At 46.1% G+C, this 25697-nt stretch overlaps 1 protein-coding gene across 1 annotated transcript; it reads right to left on the bottom strand.

Annotated features, from left to right (window-relative positions):
• Window positions 1-906: 906 nt before the first annotated feature.
• Window positions 907-1928, bottom strand: LOC143774600 (olfactory receptor 5G9-like). The gene has a single exon (XM_077262352.1). It carries the CDS (start codon window positions 1840-1842, stop codon window positions 907-909), a length of 936 nt encoding a protein of 311 aa, XP_077118467.1. The 5' UTR covers window positions 1843-1928.
• Window positions 1929-25697: the final 23769 nt, after the last annotated feature.

Genomic DNA, 25697 nt, shown 5'->3' with positions numbered 1-25697 from the left:
TATCATATTTCGTGAAGATAATAGAACAATACTAGGACTGCAATATTAGGACAGACACAATAGCTAATCAACAACCAGTCCACAAATGGCAGCCACTGAACATTAATTCAATTGACAATATGAGTCAACCTTACTTCTCACATGAACTCTAGCTCATGTTCCTGGGCCTACTGACATAATACATCTGGATAATTCCGAATTAATGCTGTGTCGTCACAATATTTGACAAAAGAAAGCTCAACGTGTTCCTCTATCTATTGTTAGAAAGCAAATTATCTTTCAAGCAAGTTTAAACCAAATATAGAAATAAAAAAAATGTTTGCACCACTCAAATTGAAGGAATCCAGTATTTTCCTTTCAATCCATAGAAAGATGTGTTGCCCTATTTAGAAAGTTGCTGATACACTGCATGTCAGTAAGTCTCTGCATGTTGAAGCTAGAAATGAATAAATCTCCCAAATTTCAAATTTAGGAGGTTCAATCGAATTTGGCCTGGAAATTGGATTCACAACTTTATTATATGTGAAATAAAGGTGCCTGAAGGCCATTAATAGTCATTACCTAAGTGTTATCTGTCCACATCCTAGTGCAGAATCGGTAGGAGCGCTGGTCACGTGATGGGTGAAGATGGCATATTATTTTATTATTTTACGTCTTCCCAGCCCTAAAATGTTGATCTGCCAGAAGCCATTTTGCTGAATTCAAAGGAATCAATTATAAAAATAGTGGATTCTGACCTGTCCATTTTCTGTGAAATTTGAAGCAAATTTAATTTGCTTTTAATCAATCTACTCATCTCTAGCTGCGCTAAAACTTCTAATGGATTGAAAACAATGATTTGGTTAATGATTTGATTCATAGTTGCATAAGGCTGTCACATATTACCACTGAGCTGAACATTTAAACTCATTTTGTGTAAAAAAAAATATATCTCATCTTTTGCATAGCTCTCCTAATCTCATTGTTCCTCAGACTGTAGATAATAGGATTCATCAATGGTGTAACTACTATATACAACAGAGACCTGTATTTGTTGATATTGGATGAGCTCTCATCAGATGGAGCCATGTAGACTACAATTAGGGTGCCGTAATATGCACATACTGTGGTCAGGTGGGAGCTACATGTGGAGAAGGCTTTTCTTCTACCATAAGAAATGTTATGGATCGTAAAGAAAATGCAAAAGTAGGTAACAATAATGAAAGCAAATGGGAAAAAAAGCGAAAAGATGCCATAAACAAAGTCTTGCAACATTACAATGGAAATGTCTGAAGTGGCCAATTCCATTAATGGACCAAAGTCACAAAAGAAATGGTCCATGTAATTCAAGCCACAGAAGTTAGACTGACTATAAACAAGGAACTCACTTGAAATGAGCACAATGATCAAAAACCAAGCACCCATAACAAGTCGAAGGCAAAGATCCAGACTTATTAGTGAGGAATATCGTAACGGATGACAAATGGCCAAATACCGATCATAAGACATAATGGCAATGAGGAAACATTGAACAGTGCAAAATATACAAAAGAAATAAAGCTGTGTCATACAACCCCAAAAGGACAAAACTCCTTCCTCAACAAACATAATGCCTAACATCATGGGGATAACGCTGGTGGTCAGTAAGACATCTGCTATGGATAAATGCTTCAGTAAGAAAAACATTGGAGTTTTGAGTTGGTCAATGATGGTCACTAGAAGGATAATGAGAAGATTCCCTCCCAGTATACATATGTAACTCAGGGTAAGCAGAAGGAATAGAAGAGGTTTGTATTTGGAAAGACTTTGGAATCCAAGAAGACGTATCTGAGTGACTTGTGTCTGATTCTCCTCACACATCATTTATATATCAATAAGTATCCAAGAATTATTTTCTCCTAAAAATTAAGAGTATTTATTCAAGTTCAGGTATAAAGTCTGGGAATGTAGCCCACTAAAAACAAGTGTCATATTATACTTAGTGATGGTTTTCATTATTAGAGGAGGCTCAATAGAATTTTGGGATATTTTCATCTGTGAAATGATATCTTCGCATTGTTGGCCCTTCTGATGTAAAGGCGAAATGTTCCAGATGTACGCGTCTTTTATAGTCTCAGAAAAACGTAGCAAATGCCCACTGGATCCCGATAATCACCCTCAAGTGACTGTTCTAGACAAAAGAGACCAGATGTTTAAATGAATTGATAATTATTTTGCCTTCAGAGAATTTTGGTATAAAAGCTGTCATGTTTTGTATGCTAAATACCCACAATGTGTAAACTTACAACAATTTAATAAAGTACTTTACTGTATATAAAATGCAGTGAGATAGTTTTAGCAGGATGGTCAAGAAATAAGCAGTTAAAAATAATTTTAAAATTAGAAGTGTTAAAAGTTTATTTTTGTCAAATAACAAGATGCAAAGAAAAATATAAATCAAATTAATTTTTGATGCTACCAACCTTTGCCTTCCAAACAGGATCAAAGCATTAATTCTTCTAGGGACATTTACACATAGTCCTTGAAGGAAGTTGGCTAGGAGGTTGTTCCAAACATCTTGGAGAAATATCCACAGATTTCTGTGTATTTCCTGTAAGTTTGCACAAATTCTCCTGTCTCTTCAAATAATCCCACACAAACATGATTTTGTTGAGATCAGAGATCGGTTGGAGACATTTCACCACTTTCAGAACGCCTTGTTTTTCTTATGCTTATGATCATTTTCCATGATCCTTCTTCATAACATTGGCTAGATGTTCATGGCCGTTATCATGCTGCAGAAATTAATTTGCACTAATCAGATGACTTCCTTAGAAAATAGTATGGCCCGGACTTTATCCCCCATAGGTAAAGGGAGGGCCGCATGACTAAGGAGGTTGCTAGGCCTTAACTTTGGGTGGTAAAGGGTTAATGTGAGGGATAGAGTTTGGGTGCAAATTTAGGGGAAAGGAGTATAGGATCAGGTGAAAGATGTGGGTTTTTGTGATTGGCTAGTATAAGGTGTCATGTGGGAGGGTACATTAGGTGAGGGGCAGAGGGGGTAGTTCAGTCGGGATAGTAGCTTACCTGAATGTCCAGGAAATCCGTGCTTTGGCAGCAAGCAGAGGACAGCAGTGGCTACAGGATCAGCTGCAGATGTAGAACGCTGATGGTGGGACTGCTGAGGTGGCTGCATCTGTGGAGCCTCTGGGCTGTGCCAGGAGGTCCCAACTGCTGAAGCGATTTAGCCCGGATATGACTCACTGGACCAGGCGCCAGCAGCAAAGCTCGTCCAGGGACCCATCCGGATCTTCAGTGCAATTCCAGCCTCTGGCCACTTGGTGTCTCTCTGTGGGGAGTTCCTCAGCGTCGGCAGGTGCTAGGAGCTGGGGGAAGTGATGTCGCTTGCTCTGCCCCCTTTTTGACGTCATCCTGGTCAGGTGGTATTGCTGACTAGGAAGTGCGGCTGGCTCGGAGGAGCAGGGCCTCGACTGCAGCGACAAGAATGGAGCTGGCAGAGGAGCGGCAGGCCCATCAGCGCCGGAACCAGTCTGCTGTATGCACAACGGGAGCAGATGCTATGGAGTGGCAGGTGCAGCCATGACAGGCTCAGGCAGCAGTGGTGGGTAGGATGGAGACCCGGTCAGATGGAGCTGACACAGAAGAACATCTGGAGCATCCAGTCAGATCCTGGGCTTCAGGAGCAGCACAATCGCTGGGACAAAGATCCAAAAGATTGGTGCGGGGGGCCAGGAGGTGACACATCCAGGTTGTCAGCAGCAAGTGGAGGCCAGGGTTATTTTCATGAGAGAGGGCAGATCAGTGCCAGGGATGCGGTCTGCAGGTATGCAGCTGAAGTCTCTCCTTCGTCCAGACGACACACCATGGTGGATAGGAGGTCCAGGTCTAGTGGTGAGTTGACTATGTCGGGCTTACCTGGCGATGTTCCCGAACCAGACTCTTCCTCTGAAGACTAGTGCCAAATTTCTTCTGACTGTGCAGACAGCAAAGGTTATTGTCGCGGAGGCCATGAGACGGCTGTTGGGAGGTTCCTTCATAATCGACCTGGTAAGTCTCGTGGTTCGCATGCGCCCTGGGGAAAATGTGAAAGATGTGGAGGTGAGTGAGTGGTTTTTAAGGAGGGGTTTGGCTGCTGGTAGTGTGGTGAGTACTGAACGTGTGAGCGAGGTGGCATCGGAATTTTTTAGTATGGTGCTGGTTTTTTATCACGGGTGTCTGTTCCTTGCAAAATTTGGCATGGTGGACTTGGTGGTTCAGGGTCAGCAGGGTTGGTGGAGACCCCACTCTTTGTTAGTGGTGAGATTCCTGCAGCAGTTGTGGTTGCTGCATGGGTGGTTAATGATACGGTCTCATCACCACGAGCTGCGGCGTCTACGGTGGATGTGGTTCGGTTGGATGACAGAGCGAGGCGTGAGGTCTATGTGTGCTTTGTTGACCAGTTAGGTGTGCATTTGAAGCAGGAAGAGAGAGAAAATATGTGGAAGGACAAGTATGTGGAATTTTTTTCTCTGTTACCATTGGAAAATTTTAATCTGGACAGGGTTAAAGCGGATGAGAGTAAGAAGGATGAGGAGGAGCGCAGACGTTATCGCCTTATTCCTCACACTTTTCAGAACTGATTACAGGTGGTAACCACTCTGCAGGCATCACTGCATGGCCTCCCATCCCCCACCTGCCTTACACACCAACTTACTCACTAGTCCAGGCCATGGTATGAGTTCTGTCTTCTGCCGGTTCCATGCTGGGTGTCTCTTGTCTCCTGCCTGCTCTCTGCATACTTCCAGGCTGTGTGCATAGGGGAGGCGCTGGCACTGCTTGGCTCTTATTGAGTCAATGTGCATCTTCCAAAGGTGTCCCCAGCCAATTGTCAAGAGCCCTCAGGTACTTAAGGCATCCCCACCAAAGGAGGATGCCTGAGCAACTTATTTCCTCAGTTAGTGTCTTGCTGCTGAGGTGCCAGGTCCTGTCTTGCTATTTCTCTTGTGTCAGCCACCCAGAAGGGCTTCGTACCCTGGCCTGTTGTGAAATTGGATTTTGGGCTCCCCCGGTGGCCACTGGTGGAATTGTACTGGTGTGCATCATCCTCTCTGTTCACCTGTTTCCATCAGGATGTGGGAGTCGCTATTTAACCTTGCTCCTCTGTCACTTCCATGCCGGTCAACATTGTAATCAGAAGCCTTTCTGTGCATGTTCCTGCTGCTAGACAACTCCCAGCTAAGTTGGACTTTAGTCCTCGTTTGTTTTTGCATTTTGTTCCAGTTCACTGCTGTAGTTTCGTTTCTGTGTCTGGAAAGCTCTTGTGATCTGAAATTGCCACTCTGATGTTATGAGTTAATACTAGAGTCTTAAAGTAATTTCAGGATGGTATTTTGATAGGGTTTTCAGCTGACCATGAAAGTGCCCTTTCTGTCTTCCTGCTATCTAGTAAGCGGACCTCAATTTTGCTAAACCTATTTTCATACTACGTTTGTCATTTCATCTAAAATCACCGCCAATATATGTGGGGGCCTCTGTCTGCCTATCGGGGAAACTTCTCTAGAGGTGAGCCAGGACTATATTTTCCTCTGCCAGGATTAGTTAGTCCTCCGGCCGGCGCTGGGCGTCTAGGGATAAAAAACGTAGGCAACGCTACCCGGCTACTGTTAGTTGTGCGGCAGGTTTAGTTCATGGTCAGTTTAGTTTCCATCCTTCCAAGAGCTAGTACTTATGTTTGCTGGGCTATGTTCTCTTGCCATTGAGAACCATAACAGTTTGACCGGCCAAAAAAGGGTTAAATTAATTGACAGAGAAAGGAGAGAAAAGAGAAGTCTGCTGAAGATTTTTTTTTTTTTTTTTTCCCCTTCCCTTCAGTTCTGAGTGTGCTTGTAATTGAATCTCTTGCAAGTCTGCCTATATTGCAGCCTTTCTCTCTCTCTCTCTCCTTCTTATCCTGGAATGGCTCTGTGTTCACCTGTTTAAAATGGATATTCAGAGTTTAGCTGCAGGTTTGAATAATCTCACCACGAAAGTTCAAAATTTACAAGATTTTGTTGTTCATGTTCCTATATCTGAACCTAGAATTCCTTTGCCTGAATTTTTCTCGGGGAATAGATCTTGCTTTCAAAATTTCAAAAATAATTGCAAGTTGTTTTTGTCCCTGAAATCTCGCTCTGCTGGAGATCCTGCTCAGCAGGTCAGGATTGTGATTTCCTTGCTCCGGGGCGACCCTCAGGATTGGGCTTTTGCATTGGCTCCAGGGGATCCTGCGTTGCTCAATGTGGATGCGTTTTTTCTGGCCTTGGGGTTGCTTTATGAGGAACCTCAGTTAGAGCTTCAGGCGGAAAAGGCCTTGATGTCCCTATCTCAGGGGCAAGACGAAGCTGAAATATACTGCCAGAAATTCCGTAAATGGGCTGTGCTTACTCAGTGGAATGAGTGCGCCCTGGCGGCGAATTTCAGAGAGGGTCTCTCTGATGCCATTAAGGATGTTATGGTGGGGTTCCCTGTGCCTGCGGGTCTGAATGAGTCCATGACAATGGCTATCCAGATCGATAGGCGTCTGCGGGAGCGCAAACCTGTGCACCATTTGGCGGTGTCTACTGAGAAGACGCCAGAGAATATGCAATGTGATAGAATTCTGTCCAGAAGTGAACGGCAGAATTTAAGACGAAAAAATGGGTTGTGCTTCTATTGCGGTGATTCAACTCATGTTATATCAGCATGCTCTAAGCGTACTAAGAAGCTTGATAAGTCTGTTTCAATTGGCACTTTACAGTCTAAGTTTATTCTATCTGTGACCCTGATTTGTTCTTTATCATCTATTACCGCGGATGCCTATGTCGACTCTGGCGCCGCTTTGAGTCTTATGGATTGGTCCTTTGCCAAACGCTGTGGGTATGATTTGGAGCCTCTTGAAACTCCTATACCCCTGAAGGGGATTGACTCCACCCCATTGGCTAGTAATAAACCACAATACTGGACACAAGTAACTATGCGGATTAATCCGGATCATCAGGAGATTATTCGCTTTCTTGTGCTGTATAACCTACATGATGTGTTGGTGCTTGGATTGCCATGGCTGCAATCTCATAACCCAGTCCTCGACTGGAAAGCTATGTCTGTGTTAAGCTGGGGATGTAAGGGGAAGCATGGGGACGTACCTGTGGTTTCCATTTCATCATCTATTCCCTCTGAGATTCCTGAATTCTTGACTGAATATCGTGACGTTTTTGAAGAACCTAAGCTTGGTTCATTACCTCCGCACCGGGAGTGCGATTGTGCCATAGATTTGATTCCGGGTAGTAAATACCCTAAGGGTCGTTTATTTAATCTGTCTGTGCCTGAACATGCTGCTATGCGAGAATATATAAAGGAGTCCTTGGAAAAGGGACATATTCGTCCTTCGTCATCTCCCTTAGGAGCCGGTTTTTTCTTTGTGGCTAAGAAAGATGGCTCTTTGAGACCGTGTATTGATTATCGGCTTTTGAATAAAATCACGGTTAAATATCAATATCCGTTGCCACTGCTGACTGATTTGTTTGCTCGCATAAAGGGGGCCAAGTGGTTCTCTAAGATAGATCTCCGTGGGGCGTATAATTTGGTGCGAATTAAGCAGGGGGATGAGTGGAAGACCGCATTTAATACGCCCGAGGGCCACTTTGAGTATTTGGTGATGCCTTTTGGTCTTTCAAATGCCCCTTCAGTCTTTCAGTCCTTTATGCATGACATTTTCCGTGATTATTTGGATAAATTTATGATTGTGTATCTGGATGATATTTTGATTTTTTCGGATGACTGGGACTCTCATATCCAGCAGGTCAGGAGGGTTTTTCAGGTTTTGCGGTCTAATTCCTTGTGTGTGAAGGGTTCTAAGTGCGTTTTTGGGGTTCAAAAGATTTCCTTTTTGGGATATATTTTTTCCCCCTCTTCCATCGAGATGGATCCTGTCAAGGTTCAGGCTATTTGTGATTGGACGCAACCCTCTTCTCTTAAGAGTCTTCAGAAATTTTTGGGCTTTGCTAACTTTTATCGTCGATTTATTGCTGGTTTTTCTGATGTTGTTAAACCATTGACTGATTTGACTAAGAAGGGTGCTGATGTTGCTGATTGGTCCCCTGCTGCTGTGGAGGCCTTTCGGGAGCTTAAGCGCCGCTTTTCTTCCGCCCCTGTGTTGCGTCAGCCTGATGTTGCTCTTCCTTTTCAGGTTGAGGTCGACGCTTCTGAAATCGGAGCTGGGGCAGTTTTGTCGCAGAGAAGTTCCGATTGTTCCGTGATGAGACCTTGTGCCTTTTTCTCGCGTAAATTTTCGCCCGCCGAGCGGAATTATGATGTTGGGAATCGGGAGCTTTTGGCCATGAAGTGGGCTTTTGAGGAGTGGCGTCATTGGCTTGAGGGGGCTAGACATCAGGTGGTGGTATTGACTGACCACAAAAATCTAATTTATCTTGAGTCCGCCAGACGCCTGAATCCTAGACAGGCGCGCTGGTCGTTGTTTTTCTCTCGGTTTAATTTTGTGGTGTCCTACCTGCCGGGTTCTAAGAATGTTAAGGCGGATGCCCTTTCTAGGAGTTTTGAGCCTGACTCCCCTGGTAACTCTGAACCTACAGGTATCCTTAAGGATGGAGTGATATTGTCTGCCGTTTCTCCAGACCTGCGGCGGGCCTTGCAGGAGTTTCAGGCGGATAGACCTGATCGTTGCCCACCTGGTAGACTGTTTGTTCCTGATGATTGGACCAGTAAAGTCATTTCTGAGGTTCATTCTTCTGCGTTGACAGGTCATCCTGGAATCTTTGGTACCAGGGATTTGGTGGCAAGGTCCTTCTGGTGGCCTTCCCTGTCTCGAGATGTGCGAGGCTTTGTGCAGTCTTGTGACGTTTGTGCTCGGGCCAAGCCTTGTTGTTCTCGGGCTAGTGGATTGTTGTTGCCCTTGCCTATCCCGAAGAGGCCCTGGACGCACATCTCGATGGATTTTATTTCGGATCTTCCTGTTTCTCAGAAGATGTCTGTCATTTGGGTGGTGTGTGACCGTTTCTCTAAGATGGTCCATTTGGTTCCCCTGCCTAAGTTGCCTTCTTCTTCCGAGTTGGTTCCTCTGTTTTTTCAAAATGTGGTCCGTTTGCATGGTATTCCGGAGAATATCGTTTCTGACAGAGGAACCCAATTCGTGTCTAGATTTTGGCGAGCATTCTGTGCTAGGATGGGCATAGATTTGTCTTTCTCGTCTGCTTTCCATCCTCAGACTAATGGCCAGACCGAGCGGACGAATCAGACCTTGGAGACATATTTGAGGTGTTTTGTGTCTGCAGATCAGGATGATTGGGTTGCTTTTTTGCCTTTAGCGGAGTTTGCCCTCAATAATCGGGCCAGCTCTGCCACCTTGGTGTCTCCTTTTTTCTGTAATTCGGGGTTTCATCCTCGATTTTCTTCTGGTCAGGTGGAATCTTCGGATTGTCCTGGAGTGGATGCTGTGGTGGAGAGGTTGCATCAGATTTGGGGGCAGGTAGTGGACAATTTGAAGTTGTCCCAGGAGAAGACTCAGCTTTTTGCCAACCGCCGGCGTCGGGTTGGTCCTCGGCTTTGTGTTGGGGACTTGGTGTGGTTGTCTTCTCGTTTTGTCACTATGAGGGTTTCTTCTCCTAAGTTTAAGCCTCGGTTCATCGGCCCGTACAAGATATTGGAGATTCTTAACCCTGTGTCCTTCCGTTTGGACCTCCCTGCATCTTTTTCTATTCATAATGTTTTTCATCGGTCATTGTTGCGCAGGTATGAGGTACCGGTTGTGCCTTCCGTTGAGCCTCCTGCTCCGGTGTTGGTTGAGGGCGAGTTGGAGTACGTTGTGGAAAAAATCTTGGACTCCCGTGTTTCCAGACGGAAACTCCAGTATCTGGTCAAATGGAAGGGATACGGTCAGGAGGATAATTCTTGGGTGACTGCCTCTGATGTTCATGCCTCCGATCTGGTCCGTGCCTTTCATAGGGCTCATCCTGATCGCCCTGGTGGTTCTGGTGAGGGTTCGGTGCCCCCTCCTTGAGGGGGGGGTACTGTTGTGAAATTGGATTTTGGGCTCCCCCGGTGGCCACTGGTGGAATTGTACTGGTGTGCATCATCCTCTCTGTTCACCTGTTTCCATCAGGATGTGGGAGTCGCTATTTAACCTTGCTCCTCTGTCACTTCCATGCCGGTCAACATTGTAATCAGAAGCCTTTCTGTGCATGTTCCTGCTGCTAGACAACTCCCAGCTAAGTTGGACTTTAGTCCTCGTTTGTTTTTGCATTTTGTTCCAGTTCACTGCTGTAGTTTCGTTTCTGTGTCTGGAAAGCTCTTGTGATCTGAAATTGCCACTCTGATGTTATGAGTTAATACTAGAGTCTTAAAGTAATTTCAGGATGGTATTTTGATAGGGTTTTCAGCTGACCATGAAAGTGCCCTTTCTGTCTTCCTGCTATCTAGTAAGCGGACCTCAATTTTGCTAAACCTATTTTCATACTACGTTTGTCATTTCATCTAAAATCACCGCCAATATATGTGGGGGCCTCTGTCTGCCTATCGGGGAAACTTCTCTAGAGGTGAGCCAGGACTATATTTTCCTCTGCCAGGATTAGTTAGTCCTCCGGCCGGCGCTGGGCGTCTAGGGATAAAAAACGTAGGCAACGCTACCCGGCTACTGTTAGTTGTGCGGCAGGTTTAGTTCATGGTCAGTTTAGTTTCCATCCTTCCAAGAGCTAGTACTTATGTTTGCTGGGCTATGTTCTCTTGCCATTGAGAACCATAACACTGGCCTGTACCTGCGTCTCTTGTTTCTGCCACCCAGTGGGCTTTGCACCCTGGTCTGAGTCCTTACTTCTGTGCCTTATCCCATTCCTGACCCTGTCTAAACCTAGTCCTATAACTGTGTCCGTTTGTATGCCCTCTCTGTAGCTTTTCCTGTTCCGCTGTGTGTTTCCTTGTGTTCACTCCTTCTCCTCTTTGCTCTGCCTCCTTTGGCTCTGCCTTTGCTCCACCTCTTGCGGTTCTGGTCTTTGCTCTGCCTCCTTTGGCTCTGCTCTTTGCTCCGCCTCCTGCATTTCTGGTCTTTGCTCTGCCTCCTGCATTTCTGGTCTTTTCTCTGCCTCCTACGGTTCTGGTCTTTGCTCTGCCACCTGTGGTTCTGGTCTTTGCTCCGCCTCCTGCGGTTCTGGTCTTTGCTCCGCCTCTTGTGGTTCTGCCTTTCATCTGCTCTTTGCGGTTCTGCCTTGCATCCGCTCCTTGCGGTTCTGCCTTGCTCTGCACCTTGCATTTCAGCTTGCTGCACTGCAACCAGCATCTCTGTTCTGCTATCCGCTCTGCAACCTTGCGGTCTTGCTCTTCTTCCATTCTGCAACCCACGGGTCAAGTTCCTACCTGTTCGCATATACATTCCAGTCTGTACAGGCCCCTACCTGTTTCCATATACCTGCCCGTATTCCTGTCCCTACCAAGTCAGTACCTGTCCCGCCAGAGTACCAGCTGTGCCCGCCTGTGCTGCCAGTGTCTCAGCTGTGCCCGCCTGCCAGTGTCTCAGCCATGCCCGCCTGCCAGTGCCTGAGTCATGCCCGCCTGCCAGTATCTCAGTCATGCCTGTCTGCCAGTGTCTCAGCCGTGCCCACTTGCCAGTGTCTCAGCCATGCCCACCTGCCAGTGTCTCAGCCATGCCCGCCTGCCAGTGTCTCAGCCATGCCCGACTGCCAGTGTCTCAGCCGTGCCCGCCTGCCAGTTTCTCTGCCATGTCTGGCAGTCAAGCCCGTTACCTGCTCCAGGCCTATTGCTCTGTCCCCCAGTGGGATCAGAAGCCACAGCCAGAAACCACCCTGAAGTCGTACCTAGCAGCTATCTGCCGCACAAGCCTGACCTCACCTTCAGAGGCTCCAGTGAACACCAAGGTAGCTGCTTAGTCATGCCCCTTCCAAGGTAGTCTTGTTTGTTTCACAGTGGGGCCACACCCTCCACGTTCGCATCACCCTGTCAGGGTGCGAGCATAATAGTTTTCTCAGGCCATCATCCCCGCTGAGTACCATGTCCTTTCGCTCTCGGAGCAAGATGAACATTTTTCTGACCAGCATCAACAACTGGATGATTTCTTTACCCAGTCTGAGATCCAGTCCTTCACTGTTCCACCCACAATCGTCATCTCTTAATGAGCTATTCGACCGACTTGAGGCTTGCGCTCCTAAATTTGAATCCGTCCCAGCCGATCCGCCAAGCTACGATGGGGATCCAAAGCAGATATAGAGAAAACACCGTGTGCACTGCTATTTCTGGTGCAGAGACTAGGTACCCAAATCCTTCTATAGACAGAAAAAGAAGTCTCGCACTCAACTTAAGTATATTTGCAGATTTATTAGGTGCTGAAGTAGCACTGGAGAAACGTTTCAGCCTCAACTAGGCTTTCGTCAGTCACTCAGATGGGCTGGCCCGGGTTGAGGGTGATATGTACCAAAGGTGACCTGATGAGGGATCAGTTGGCTGGAGGGAAGCCGCTGTGGAGTGGATATGATCCTCACAGACGCAGGGGATCCCATCTTCTCAGATCTGCCAGCCTTCCTGGTGGCCTTCTGTAAGGTCTTCGATCAGCCTAGTACAGCATCTCCTGAAAAGTTTTCCTTCCCCACAAGCTCACAGAGAAGGACCAGACAAAAGAAACCTGTAAGTAGACTGTCACATCCGTCCATTACCATCCAAGACTCACCTGTTCCACAACCTGCCAAAGAAGCCACCCAAGCAAAATCCAAGAGGTCTGATAAGAGTGGGCTAGCAAACCTGTAGCCTGAATCTAGTCCTGAGAATGAAAAACAGTATTGCTGCATTTGTAAGGAATATCCTGACAGTCTCTGCCCTGTGAAGCTTATACTCCAAAACCCTGGGCCAGTAGGAGAGACTGCCTTTGGTGAGAGTGCCTCCTCTCCATGAAAGTCAATGACTGTGTCTCCGCCTTCTGGGAGATTTGGTGTGTTTAAGCCACCAGCCATATGGAGTCGGTGTGTGATCTCTATCCTGCAGCTACAGAATCCAGTGAGGGCATTGTCTGGTGATAGCCGAGCCCTACTTAAGAGCAGTCTAGTCTTTCAGGGACAATTTCAGCTCCAAGTTGGAGAATTGTACACAGAGAAGTTGATCTTTCTTATGCTGTCTGTTATGTCCATGGGTCATTCTAAGCAAAGAAATGTTTTACCTGTTCAGGTCTGGAGGCCAAGCAAGCTGCTGCAATTGAAACAACCAAGTTGCAAGAGGTGCCTGGTTCCCATGAATCAGTCAGCAGTGTCATCTTCTTCATTTGGTGTGCTAGTCATCGAGTCAAGGAGTGAGGATGTCTCCAATCAAGGGGAAGCGGTGGTGTTCTCTCCACACGGCCCCAACGACTATACCAGTGATCTGTTGTTTTCTTCTGGATAACAGGCAGAGGATGGATCCAGTGTGGGTATCTTCATCTTCCAGGTGGCCAGTTGATGAAGATGCCAGGATGGAAGCTTCTAAGTCTCTGCTTTCCACCAATCTGAAGGAGGAGTTCCAGGTCTTTGCATCTTTTGTGGAGGGAGTTGACCTCATTGGCATGGAGAGATTCAGCATTCTGAGATTCCTGAGGACGCACAAGCCTCATTCTACATGTGGGATGTCATATACATAAATGAACATCAGCCGTAAATTAAATTCAAAGAATGGCAACTCAACCATCAATATCACCAAAATAGGAGAACCATGAGTCAAAAAATGGCCAAGAAAGTAAAACAATCATGTAAAGTTTATTCGAAACATAGTTTTCACATACACAATATTACCATATAGAGATTTGTAGAAACTGTGACTAAATCCATAGATACAAATGATGACCTAAAAACACAGACCGGGACAGTATCAAACGTGGTTGCTAATTAGTAAACATGCAGCAAGCATGCTGCCAACATGTGTATATTAGTATCTACCAATATCAGGTGGCACACCTTTACTAGTATAGGCGCATCGTAATTGCTGCTATCATCACCCTAAATCCATATACAGAAAGTGCAGTGGAGGGAAGTTAATTACCCATATGGAATAGAGGTCCCGTCTGGATCCTGGTCACGTACCCCAACGCGCGTTTCGCGTTCAATAGTTACCGCTTCCTCAGGGGGCGTGGCTTAATCAAGATCTCAGTCCCGTTTAAATAGTGGTCACATCCGATCATGTGACTAAGTGAAAACAGCACGTGCGCATACGTGGACCGCAAGCAGAACCTCATCTATGAGCTTCAGGTCTCACACCCGCCCAGCAGATCCCGGTCATGTGAGCGGGCGGGCACCACGCCCACAACACATGACACAGGACCGCCGACAGACAGGAAACCAAGGGCGCAGTGAGCTCTGTATGTCGGTATATAAAAACGCCATATAGTATATACATAAAGTGATTAAGTGCTACAAAGTGCGACAATGTGCATGAGTAATTATATATTGGCATACATATGACAACCATATAAAACAAGTTAGTGCGCATGTGTGAGTGATAATGATGATGACAAAAGATCCCCGATGTCCCGCCTCTACCACCTTACGATGGATCCCAGCAACACCCACGTCCCATGACTGAGATCCATCATCAGGTGGCGAGCCGGGCAGGGGAATTCTATTAGTGAGGTGTATTTAATAAAAAGTGAATGTGCATAGTGTATCATGTATGATAATAGTATACAAACTTATTAAGAAGACACAATATTATAAAATATCCCGGCAATACACATTAGAGAGCCAACAAAGAGGAACACTTAATGTGACACAATAGTAGGTATTAGAGACATACAAAGTAAATGACGAAAAACAGAAAATATACTGCTCCAATATGACAGATGCTCTATAAGTTACCATCAAAATAGATGTCATAATTGGCCTATATATACTAACTATGCCACAACTTGTATAGTCCACATCCAGGTCTCTATATTTCCTCCAGTCGAGAATGATATTATGAACGCTTCACATATTCAAATTTCATATTGGTGTCCACGATGTCAGGAATCATATGAGCATGGTCAGGATAAAGAACTCACTAAAAGTAATACAGAACAGAGATACGAAATTAAAACACTGATAAAATGAAGCAGAGACCACAGGAAATACGATACATATATGTATCTACACAGATCATTATAAGAAGGAAGAAAATCCATGCACCTCATTAAGACCCATGGGCGTCATCGTGCCCAGTGTGGTTATCCAACGGCACTCTCTCTGTGCCAGGATGCACATGACATCACCACCTCTGATGCCACACTGCACAAGATCAATTCCACGTACCGCAAAGGACTTAGGGTTACAACTGTGAAACTCTCTAAAGTGACGTGGTATCGTTTTCAATTGTGTCACATCAGTCTCATTTTTGGCAGCCTTTATGTCACGCACATGTTCTCATGTGCGTGTTCCCAAACGACGGGATGTTAACCCAATATGCATTTTTGGGCAGCCGCATACAGCATAATATACAACCTGGGTGGTATTGCAGGTTATATGGTAGTTGATGGAGAAAGTTCTTCTACCATCAGCTGAATCAAACGTAACGCTGCGGCAGACATTTTGACATGAAACACAATCGCCACAAGGAAAACAGCCATGGGGTGGCCCACCAGATCCAAAACTATACTCACTTTTGGGATATAATGACTTGATACCAACAAATCCTTAAGATTTTTACTTCGTCTAGCGGTCATTGCAGGGCAGCCAGTGAGACATTTAGAGAGCAATGGGTCACTTTGGAGAATGCTCCAATGTCTTTGGAGACACTCTCTCATAGTGGACCCATTGCTCTCTAAATGTCTCACTGGCTGCCCATCAACTACCATATATGTAATACCACCCAGGTTGTATATTATGCTGTATGCGGCTGCCCAAAAATGCATATTGGGTTAACATCCCGTCGTTTGGGAACACGCACACGAGAACATGTGCGTGACATAATGGCTGCCAAAAATGAGACTGATGTGACACAATTGAAAATGATACCACGTCACTTTAGAGAGTTTCACAGTTGTAACCCTAAGTCCTTTGCGGTACGTGGAATTGATCTTGTGCAGTGTGGCATCAGAGGTGGTGATGTCAAGCGCATCCTGGCACAGAGAGCGTGCCGTTGGATAACCACACTGGGCACGATGACGCCCATGGGTCTTAATGAGGTGCATGGATTTTCTTCCTTCTTATAATGATCTGTGTAGATACATATATGTATCGTATTTCCTGTGGTCTCTGCTTCATTTTATCAGTGTTTTAATTTCGTATCTCTGTTCTGTATTACTTTTAGTGAGTTCTTTATCCTGACCATGCTCATATGATTCCTGACATCGTGGACACCAATATGAAATTTGAATATGTGAAGCGTTCATAATATCATTCTCGACTGGAGGAAATATAGAGACCTGGATGTGGACTATACAAGTTGTGGCATAGTTAGTATATATAGGCCAATTATGACATCTATTTTGATGGTAACTTATAGAGCATCTGTCATATTGGAGCAGTATATTTTCTGTTTTTCGTCATTAACTTTGTATGTCTCTAATACCTACTATTGTGTCACATTAAGTGTTCCTCTTTGTTGGCTCTCTAATATGTATTGCCGGGATATTTTATAATATTGTGTCTTCTTAATAAGTTTGTATACTATTATCATACATGATACACTATGCACATTCACTTTTCATTAAATACACCTCACTAATAGAATTCCCCTGCCCGGCTCGCCACCTGATGATGGATCTCAGTCATGGGACGTGGGTGTTGCTGGGATCCATCATATGGTGGTAGAGGTGGGACATCGGGGATCTTTTGTCATCATCATTATCACTCACACATGCGCACTAACTTGTTTTATATGGTTGTCATATGTATGCCAATATATAATTACTCATGCACATTGTCGCACTTTATAGCACTTAATCACTTTATGTATATACTATATGGCGTTTTTATATACCGACATACAGAGCTCACTGCGCCCTTGGTTTCCTGTCTGTCAGCGGTCCTGTGTCATGTGTTGTGGGCGTGGTGCCCGCCCGCTCACATGACCGGGATCTGCTGGGCGGGTGTGAGACCTGGAGTGCATAGATGAGGTTCTGCTTGCGGTCCACGTATGCGCACGTGCTGTTTTCACTTAGTCACATGATCGGATGTGACCACTATTTAAACGGGACTGAGATCTTGATTAAGCCACGCCCCCTGAGGAAGCGGTAACTATTGAACGCGAAACGCGCGTTGGGGTACGTGACCAGGATCCAGACGGGACCTCTATTCCATATGGGTAATTAACTTCCCTCCACTGCACTTTCTGTATATGGATTTAGGGTGATGATAGCAGCACTTACGATGCGCCTATACTAGTAAAGGTGTGCCACCTGATATTGGTAGATACTAATATACACACGTTGGCAGCATGCTTGCTGCATGTTTACTAATTAGCAACCATGTTTGATACTGTCCCGGTCTGTGTTTTTAGGTCATCATTTGTATCTATGGATTTAGTCACAGTTTCTACAAATCTCTATATGGTAATATTGTGTATGTGAAAACTATATGTTTCTAATAAACTTTACATGATTGTTTTACTTTTTTGGCCATTTTTTGACTCATGGTTCTCCTATTTTGGTGATATATGTGGATGTCATGATGGCTTGGACTGTATGTGGTTCTATTTTTCTTCTGCAGGTCATTCTGGCAGGCTTGAAGAATAGGGGGCGTAAAGGGGGTACTGTAACAACTCTGCCAGCATCACTGCATGGCCTCCCATCTCCCACCTGCTTTACACTCCAACTTACTCACTACTCTGGGCCATGCTGTGAGTTCTATCTTCTGCTGGCTCCATGCTGGGTGCCTCTTATCTCCTGCATGCTCTCTGAATACTTCCTGGCTGTGTGCATAGAGGAGTGGCGCCGGCTCTTCCTTATTGAGTCAGTGTGCATCTTCCTAAGGTGTCCCCAGCCAATTGTCAAGATGCCTCAGGTACTTAAGACATCCCCGCCCATAGGAGGATGCCTGAGCAACTTACTTCCTCAGTTAGTGTCTTGCTGCTGAGATAACAGGTCTTGTCTTGCTATTTCTCTTGTGTCAACCACCCAGAGGGGCTTTGTACCCTGGCCTGTACCTGTGTCCCTTTTTTCTGCCACCCAGTGGGGCTTCGTACCCTGGTGTGAGTCCTTGTTTCTGTGCATTGTCCCTTTTACAGAACTGCAGCACAGAACTAGGATAGAAGGGGGAAAACTGACCCTGCACTGAGACTAGGCTGATACCCTATGATGGAGTGGGCAACCCATTCCTTGTGAATAGACCCACCGATGATACTAGGTAAACCTCAGTGAAGAACTATAGATAAGGGGAAGGCGGTCCCTAAAAGATCTAAGGACTGGGTATAAAAAACAGGTCACTTCGTAATAGGAAAAACAGAGAAGGCTGCAGAAACCAACTGAAAACAGAAACTAAAGATAGCAGAACCAGAGGTCCCAGAACTGCATAAAATCCAACACAGAAAGCTATCAAAGCACCTAGCCAGAACTCTAGCGGATTAACACTGTTCTCCAGCAAGGACTGGGAGGCAGGTGCTGGGTAATAAAGGGCGATACAATCACCTGACCTAAGACAACCCAGCCCAAGGGGAAAAAGACCAGCAGCCAGAAAACAACAACAAGATGGCGGATGGTCAAAACAAAACAGATTCTAACAGTCCCGTTCCTGATCCAGTCTAAACCTTGTCCTAAAGCCTGTGTTCATTTCTATCCCTGTCTGTAGCTTTTCCTATTCCCCTGTGTGCTTCCTTGTGTTCACTCCTTCTCCTCTTTGCTCTGCCTCATTCGGCTCTGCTCTTTGCTCTGCCTCCTTCTGCTAATGCCAAAGTACCAGACGTGCCCGCCTATCCTGCCAGTGTCTCAGCCATGCCCACCTGCCAGTGTCTTAGCCGTGCCTGCCAGTTTCTCAGCCATGTCCGCCTGCTAGTGTCTCATCCATGCCTGCCTGCCAGTGTCTCAGCTGTGCCCTACATTCAAGACCATTTCCCTGTCCTGTCCTAGCACTTCGTTCCCCAGTGGGATCAGCAACCACAGCCAGACACCACCCCGGAGAGGTACCTGGCAGCTACCTGCAGCACAAGCCTTACCTCACCATCAGAGGCTTCAGTGAACACCAAGGTAGCTGCTTAGTCACGCCCCTTCCAGGGTAGTCTAGTTTGTGACACAGTAGTGCCGTACTCTCCACGCTCGCACCAACCTGTTAGGGTGTGAGCATAACACAGGCATTTACCATATTAGCGAGTGTCATTGGGGAGAAAGCTCCAGAGAACTGTTCAGCATTTGTTATGACCCCAATGGCGAGGGTCTCAGAGAAACAAGTAAGTCTGCGACGTACAAAAATCCAGCTCATATGGCAGTGGTAACTGGGTTGACCATATATCTACTCCTAACGCCAACACTAGCAGCAGCCGGGGAACATGCCTACGTTGGTCGCTAGATGTCTCGCGCCAGCCGGAGGACTAACTACCCCTAGAAGAGGAAAACAAAGACCTCTCTTGCCTCCAGAGAATAGACCCCAAAAGTAGGATAGTAGCCCCCCACAAATAATAACGGTGAGGTAAGAGGAAATGACAAACACAGAGATGAACTAGATTTTAGCAAAGAGAGGCCCACTTACTAATAGCAGAATGTAGTAAGATAACTTATATGGTCAACAAAAACCCTATCAAAATCCACGCTGGAAATTCAAGAACCCCCGAACCGTCTAACGGCCCGGGGGGAGAACACCAGCCACCCTAGAGCTTCCAGCAAGGTCAGGAAACAGATTACATACAAGCTGGACAAAAATGCAAACCAAAACAAATAGCAAAAAGCAAGAAAGCAGACTTAGCTTAATCAAGCAGGAACCAGGATCAGTAGACAAGAGCACTACAGATTAGCTCTGATATCAACGTTGCCAGGCATTGAACTGAAGGTCCAGGGAGCTTATATAGCAACACCCCTGACCTAACGACCCAGGTGAGCATACAAGGGATGAATGACATACCCAGAGTCAAATCACTAGTAGCCACTAGAGGGAGCCAAAAGGTAAATTCACAACAGTACCCCCCCCTTAGTGAGGGGTCACCGAACCCTCACCAAGACCACCAGGGCGATCAGGATGAGCGGCGTGAAAGGCACGAACTAAATCGGCCGCATGCACATCAGAGGCGACCACCCAGGAATTATCCTCCTGACCATAGCCCTTCCACTTGACCAGGCACTGAAGCCTCCGCCTGGAGAGACGAGAATCTAAGATCTTCTCCACCACGTACTCCAACTCGCCCTCAACCAACACCGGAGCAGGAGGCTCAGCAGAAGGAACCACAGGCACAACGTACCGCCGCAACAAGGACCTATGAAATACGTTGTGGATGGCAAACGACACCGGAAGATCCAGGCAAAAGGATACAGGATTAATGATTTCCAATATCTTGTAAGGACCAATGAAGCGAGGCTTAAATTTGGGAGAGGAGACCTTCATAGGAACAAATCGAGAAGACAGCCATACCAAATCCCCAACGCGAAGTCGGGGACCCACACCGCGGCGGCGGTTGGCAAAACGCTGAGCCTTCTCCTGTGACAACTTCAAGTTGTCCACCACATGCCCCCAGATCCGCTGCAACCTATCCACCACGGAATCCACCCCAGGACAGTCAGAAGGCTCCACATGTCCCGAGGAAAAACGAGGATGGAAACCAGAGTTGCAGAAAAATGGCGAAAGCAAGGTGGCGGAACTAGCCCGATTATTAAGGGCAAATTCAGCCAACGGCAAGAAGGTCACCCAATCATCCTGATCAGAAGAGACAAAACACCTCAAATAAGCCTCCAGAGTCTGATTAGTTCGCTCCGTTTGTCCGTTAGTCTGGGGATGGAAAGCGGATGAAAACGACAACTCAATGCCCATCCTACCACAAAAGGATCGCCAGAACCTGGAAACAAACTGGGATCCTCTGTCCGACACAATATTCTCAGGAATGCCGTGCAAACAAACCACGTTCTGGAAGAACACAGGAACCAGATCAGAAGAGGAGGGCAGCTTAGGCAAAGGAACCAAATGGACCATCATGGAGAAACGATCACATATCACCCAGATGACAGACATGCCCTGAGACACCGGAAGATCAGAAATGAAATCCATAGAGATGTGTGTCCAAGGTCTCTTCGGGACAGGCAAGGGCAAGAGCAACCCGCTGGCACGAGAGCAGCAAGGCTTAGCTCGAGCACAAGTACCACAGGACTGTACAAATGACCGCACATCCCTTGACAAGGAAGGCCACCAAAAGGACCTGGCCACCAGATCTCTGGTGCCAAAAATTCCCGGGTGCCCTACCAACACCGAGGAATGAACCTCGGAAATGACTCTGCTGGTCCATCTAGCAGGCACAAACAATCTGTCAGGTGGACAAGAGTCAGGCCTACCAGCCTGAAATCTCTGCAACACACGTCGCAGATCTGGAGAAATAGCAGACACGATAACTCCTTCCTTAAGAATACCCACAGGTTCAGTGACTCCAGGAGCATCAGGCACAAAGCTCCTAGACAGTGCATCGGCCTTCACATTCTTAGAACCTGGTAAATACGAGACCACAAAGTCAAAACGGGAGAAAAACAATGACCAGCGGGCCTGTCTAGGATTCAGGCGTTTAGCAGACTCGAGATACATCAGATTTTTGTGATCAGTCAAGACCACCACACGATGCTTAGCACCCTCGAGCCAATGACGCCACTCCTCAAATGCCCACTTCATGGCCAACAACTCCCGATTGCCCACATCATAATTTCGCTCTGCCGGCGAAAACTTCCTAGAGAAAAAGGCACAAGGTCTCATAGTAGAGCAACCAGGGCCTCTCTGCGACAAAACGGCCCCTGCCCCAATCTCCGAAGCATCCACCTCAACCTGAAAGGGAAGTGAGATGTCAGGCTGGCACAAAACAGGCGCCGAAGTAAACCGGCGTTTTAACTCCTGGAAAGCCTCCACGGCAGCAGGAGCCCAGTTAGCTACATCAGAGCCTTTCTTGGTCATATCCGTCAGCGGTTTAACAACGCTAGAGAAATTTGCGATAAAACGACGGTAGAAGTTAGCAAAACCCAAGAACTTCTGAAGACTCTTAACTGACGAGGGTTGAGTCCAATCATGAATAGCTCGGACCTTGACTGGATCCATCTCCACAGCAGAAGGGGAAAAAATGAACCCCAAAAAGGGAACCTTCTGTACACCAAAGAGACACTTTGAGCCTTTTACAAACAAAGAATTTTCACGCAGAATCTCAAAAACCATCCTGACCTGCTCCACATGCGAGTCCCAATCATCAGAAAAAACCAGAATATCATCCAGATAAACAATCAAAAATTTATCCAGATACTTCCGGAAAATGTCATGCATGAAGGACTGAAAAACTGAAGGTGCATTAGAGAGACCGAATGGCATCACCAAGTACTCAAAATGACCTTCGGGCGTATTGAATGCGGTTTTCCATTCATCGCCCTGCCTAATGCGCACAAGGTTGTACGCACCACGAAGGTCTATCTTGGTGAACCACTTGGCACCTTTAATCCGGGCAAACAAATCTGACAACAGCGGCAAAGGATACTGAAATTTGACAGTGATCTTATTTAAAAGCCGATAGTCAATACAAGGCCTCAAAGATCCGTCCTTTTTGGCCACAAAAAAGAATCCCGCACCAAGAGGGGAAGAAGAAGGATGGATATGCCCCTTCTCAAGAGACTCCTTGATATATGAACGCATCGCGGTATGTTCAGGTACCGACAGATTAAACAGTCTCCCCTTAGGAAACTTACTGCCAGGAATCAAATCTATTGCACAGTCACATTCCCTATGAGGAGGCAGTGCACTGGACTTAAACTCGCTGAAGACATCCTGATAATCAGACAAATACGCCGGAACTTCCGAAGGCGTAGAAGAAGCAATAGACAAGGGCAGGGAATCTCCATGAATTCCATGGCAGCCCCAACTTGACACTGACATAGCCTTCCAGTCCAAGACTGGATTATGGGTCTGTAACCATGGCAAACCCAAAACAACCAAATCATGCATTTTATGCAGAACAAGAAAACGTATTACCTCCCGATGTTCGGGAGTCATGCACATGGTAACCTGTGTCCAAAACTGCGGTTTATTTTTTGCCAATGGCGTAGAATCAATACCCCTAAGAGGGATAGGATTTTCCAATGGCTCAAGAACAAATCCGCAGCGCTTGGCAAATGACAGATCCATAAGACTCAGGGCAGCACCTGAATCTACAAACGCCATGACAGGATAAGATGACAGTGAGCAAATCAAAGTTACAGATAGAATAAATTTAGGTTGCAAATTACCAATGGCGACCGGACTAACAACCTTAGTAAGACGTTTAGAGCATGCTGAGATAACATGTGTAGAATCACCACAGTAGTAACACAAGCCATTCTGGCGTCTATGAATTTTCCGCTCATTTCTAGTCAGGATTCTATCACATTGCATTAAATCAGGTGTCTGTTCAGACAACACCATGAGGGAATTAGCGGTTTTGCGCTCCCGCAACCGCCGGTCGATTTGAATAGCCAGGGCCATAGAATCATTCAGACCTGTGGGAATGGGAAAACCCACCATCACATTCTTAATGGCTTCAGAAAGGCCATTTCTAAAATTAGCAGCCAATGCACACTGGTTCCACTGGGTCAGCACGGACCATTTCCGAAATTTTTGGCAATACACTTCAGCCTCGTCCTGGCCCTGAGACATAGCCAGCAAGGCCTTTTCTGCCTGAATCTCAAGATTGGGTTCCTCATAAAGCAAACCGAGCGCCAGAAAAAACGCATCAATGTCAGCCAATGCCGGATCTCCTGGCGCCAGCGAGAAGGCCCAATCCTGAGGGTCGCCCCGTAAAAAAGAAATAACAATTTTTACTTGCTGAACGGAGTCTCCAGATGAACAGGATTTCAGGGACAAAAACAATTTACAATTATTCCTGAAATTTCTAAATTTAAATCGGTCTCCGGAAAACGGTTCAGGAATCGGTATCTTAGGTTCTGACATAGGACTTCTGATAACATAATCTTGTATGCCCTGCACACGAGCAGCAAGCTGGTCCACACTTGTAATCAAGGTCTGGACATTCATGTCTGCAGCAAACACAAGCCACTCAGAGGTAAAGGGGAAAAGAAAAAAAAATGAGAGAGAGAAAAAAAAACTCAGAACTTTCTTTCTTATAATCCCGCTTCTGCAATGCATTTAACATTTAATACTGGCCTGGCAAACTGTTATGACCCCAATGGCGAGGGTCTCAGAGAAACAAGTAAGTCTGCGACGTACAAAAATCCAGCTCATAGGGCAGTGGTAACTGGGTTGACCATATATCTACTCCTAACGCCAACACTAGCAGTAGCCGGGGAACATGCCTACGTTGGTCGCTAGATGTCTCGCGCCAGCCGGAGGACTAACTACCCCTAGAAGAGGAAAACAAAGACCTCTCTTGCCTCCAGAGAATAGACCCCAAAAGAAGGATAGTAGCCCCCCACAAATAATAACGGTGAGGTAAGAGGAAATGACAAACACAGAGATGAACTAGATTTTAGCAAAGAGAGGCCCACTTACTAATAGCAGAATGTAGTAAGATAACTTATATGGTCAACAAAAACCCTATCAAAATCCACGCTGGAAATTCAAGAACCCCCGAACCGTCTAACGGCCCGGGGGGAGAACACCAGCCACCCTAGAGCTTCCAGCAAGGTCAGGAAACAGATTACATACAAGCTGGACAAAAATGCAAACCAAAACAAATAGCAAAAAGCAAGAAAGCAGACTTAGCTTAATCAAGCAGGAACCAGGATCAGTAGACAAGAGCACTACAGATTAGCTCTGATATCAACGTTGCCAGGCATTGAACTGAAGGTCCAGGGAGCTTATATAGCAACACCCCTGACCTAATGACCCAGGTGAGCATACAAGGGATGAATGACATACCCAGAGTCAAATCACTAGTAGCCACTAGAGGGAGCCAAAAGGTAAATTCACAACAGCATTATTATGTTATTTAGATTCCATTGGTGAAGCATACCAAGTTTATGGTGGGATGGCATGGCTGAGGTATGATGAGAAGATCAGGCAAAGGAAGGCTGTCCATCCGAGTTTGTGGTGGGACCACAAGGAGATTAGTTTGTGGTTGCGGTTGATGGCAGCACCGAAGTCAGCCTTGCAGTCCTTTCCTGGGAGTACCAGGGATGCTGCCAATTCGGCGGTGACCTTTGCAGGACCAGAAAGGGGATGTGTTGGCAGTTTAATGAATGGGAGTGCCGTTTCGGCACATTCTGTAAATATAAGCATGAATGTTCGGTCTGCGGAGGGTTTCACAGCCATTCCACGTGCTATAAGAAAGGAAAGGTGTAGTCAAATGAGACTTCTGCAAAAAGGGAGGACGCCAGTGAGAATCGATCGGATTCTTCCGTTTCTTAATAGGTATTTGAATAGAGGGCTGCGGTTTTGTTAAGTGATGGTTTTAATTTTGGCTTTAGGATTCCGTCATCCACGGTGTCTCCATCAGGGCAGCCTAACAACTTGCTTTGGGTTAGGATGCATGCAGCAGTGGTTATTGACAAACTGGATAATGAGATTGCTTTTGGTCGCATGGCGGGGCCATTTTTGGAGCCCCCTTTACCGCCTTTATGTATTTCGTTGCTTGGTGTCGTGGCCAAGAAGGACCCTAACAAGTTCCGCTTAATCCATCAC

This window comes from Ranitomeya variabilis, chromosome 5, assembly GCF_051348905.1.
Source record: "Ranitomeya variabilis isolate aRanVar5 chromosome 5, aRanVar5.hap1, whole genome shotgun sequence".
NCBI classification, from domain to species: domain Eukaryota; kingdom Metazoa; phylum Chordata; class Amphibia; order Anura; family Dendrobatidae; genus Ranitomeya; species Ranitomeya variabilis.
This window is presented reverse-complemented; position numbering and strand designations above follow the sequence as displayed.

What these genes read in the sequence shown, in the direction of transcription:
- LOC143774600 (XM_077262352.1), bottom strand. Translation starts at nt 1,842, where the DNA reads ATGATGTGTGAGGAGAATCAGACACAAGTCACTCAGATACGTCTTCTT.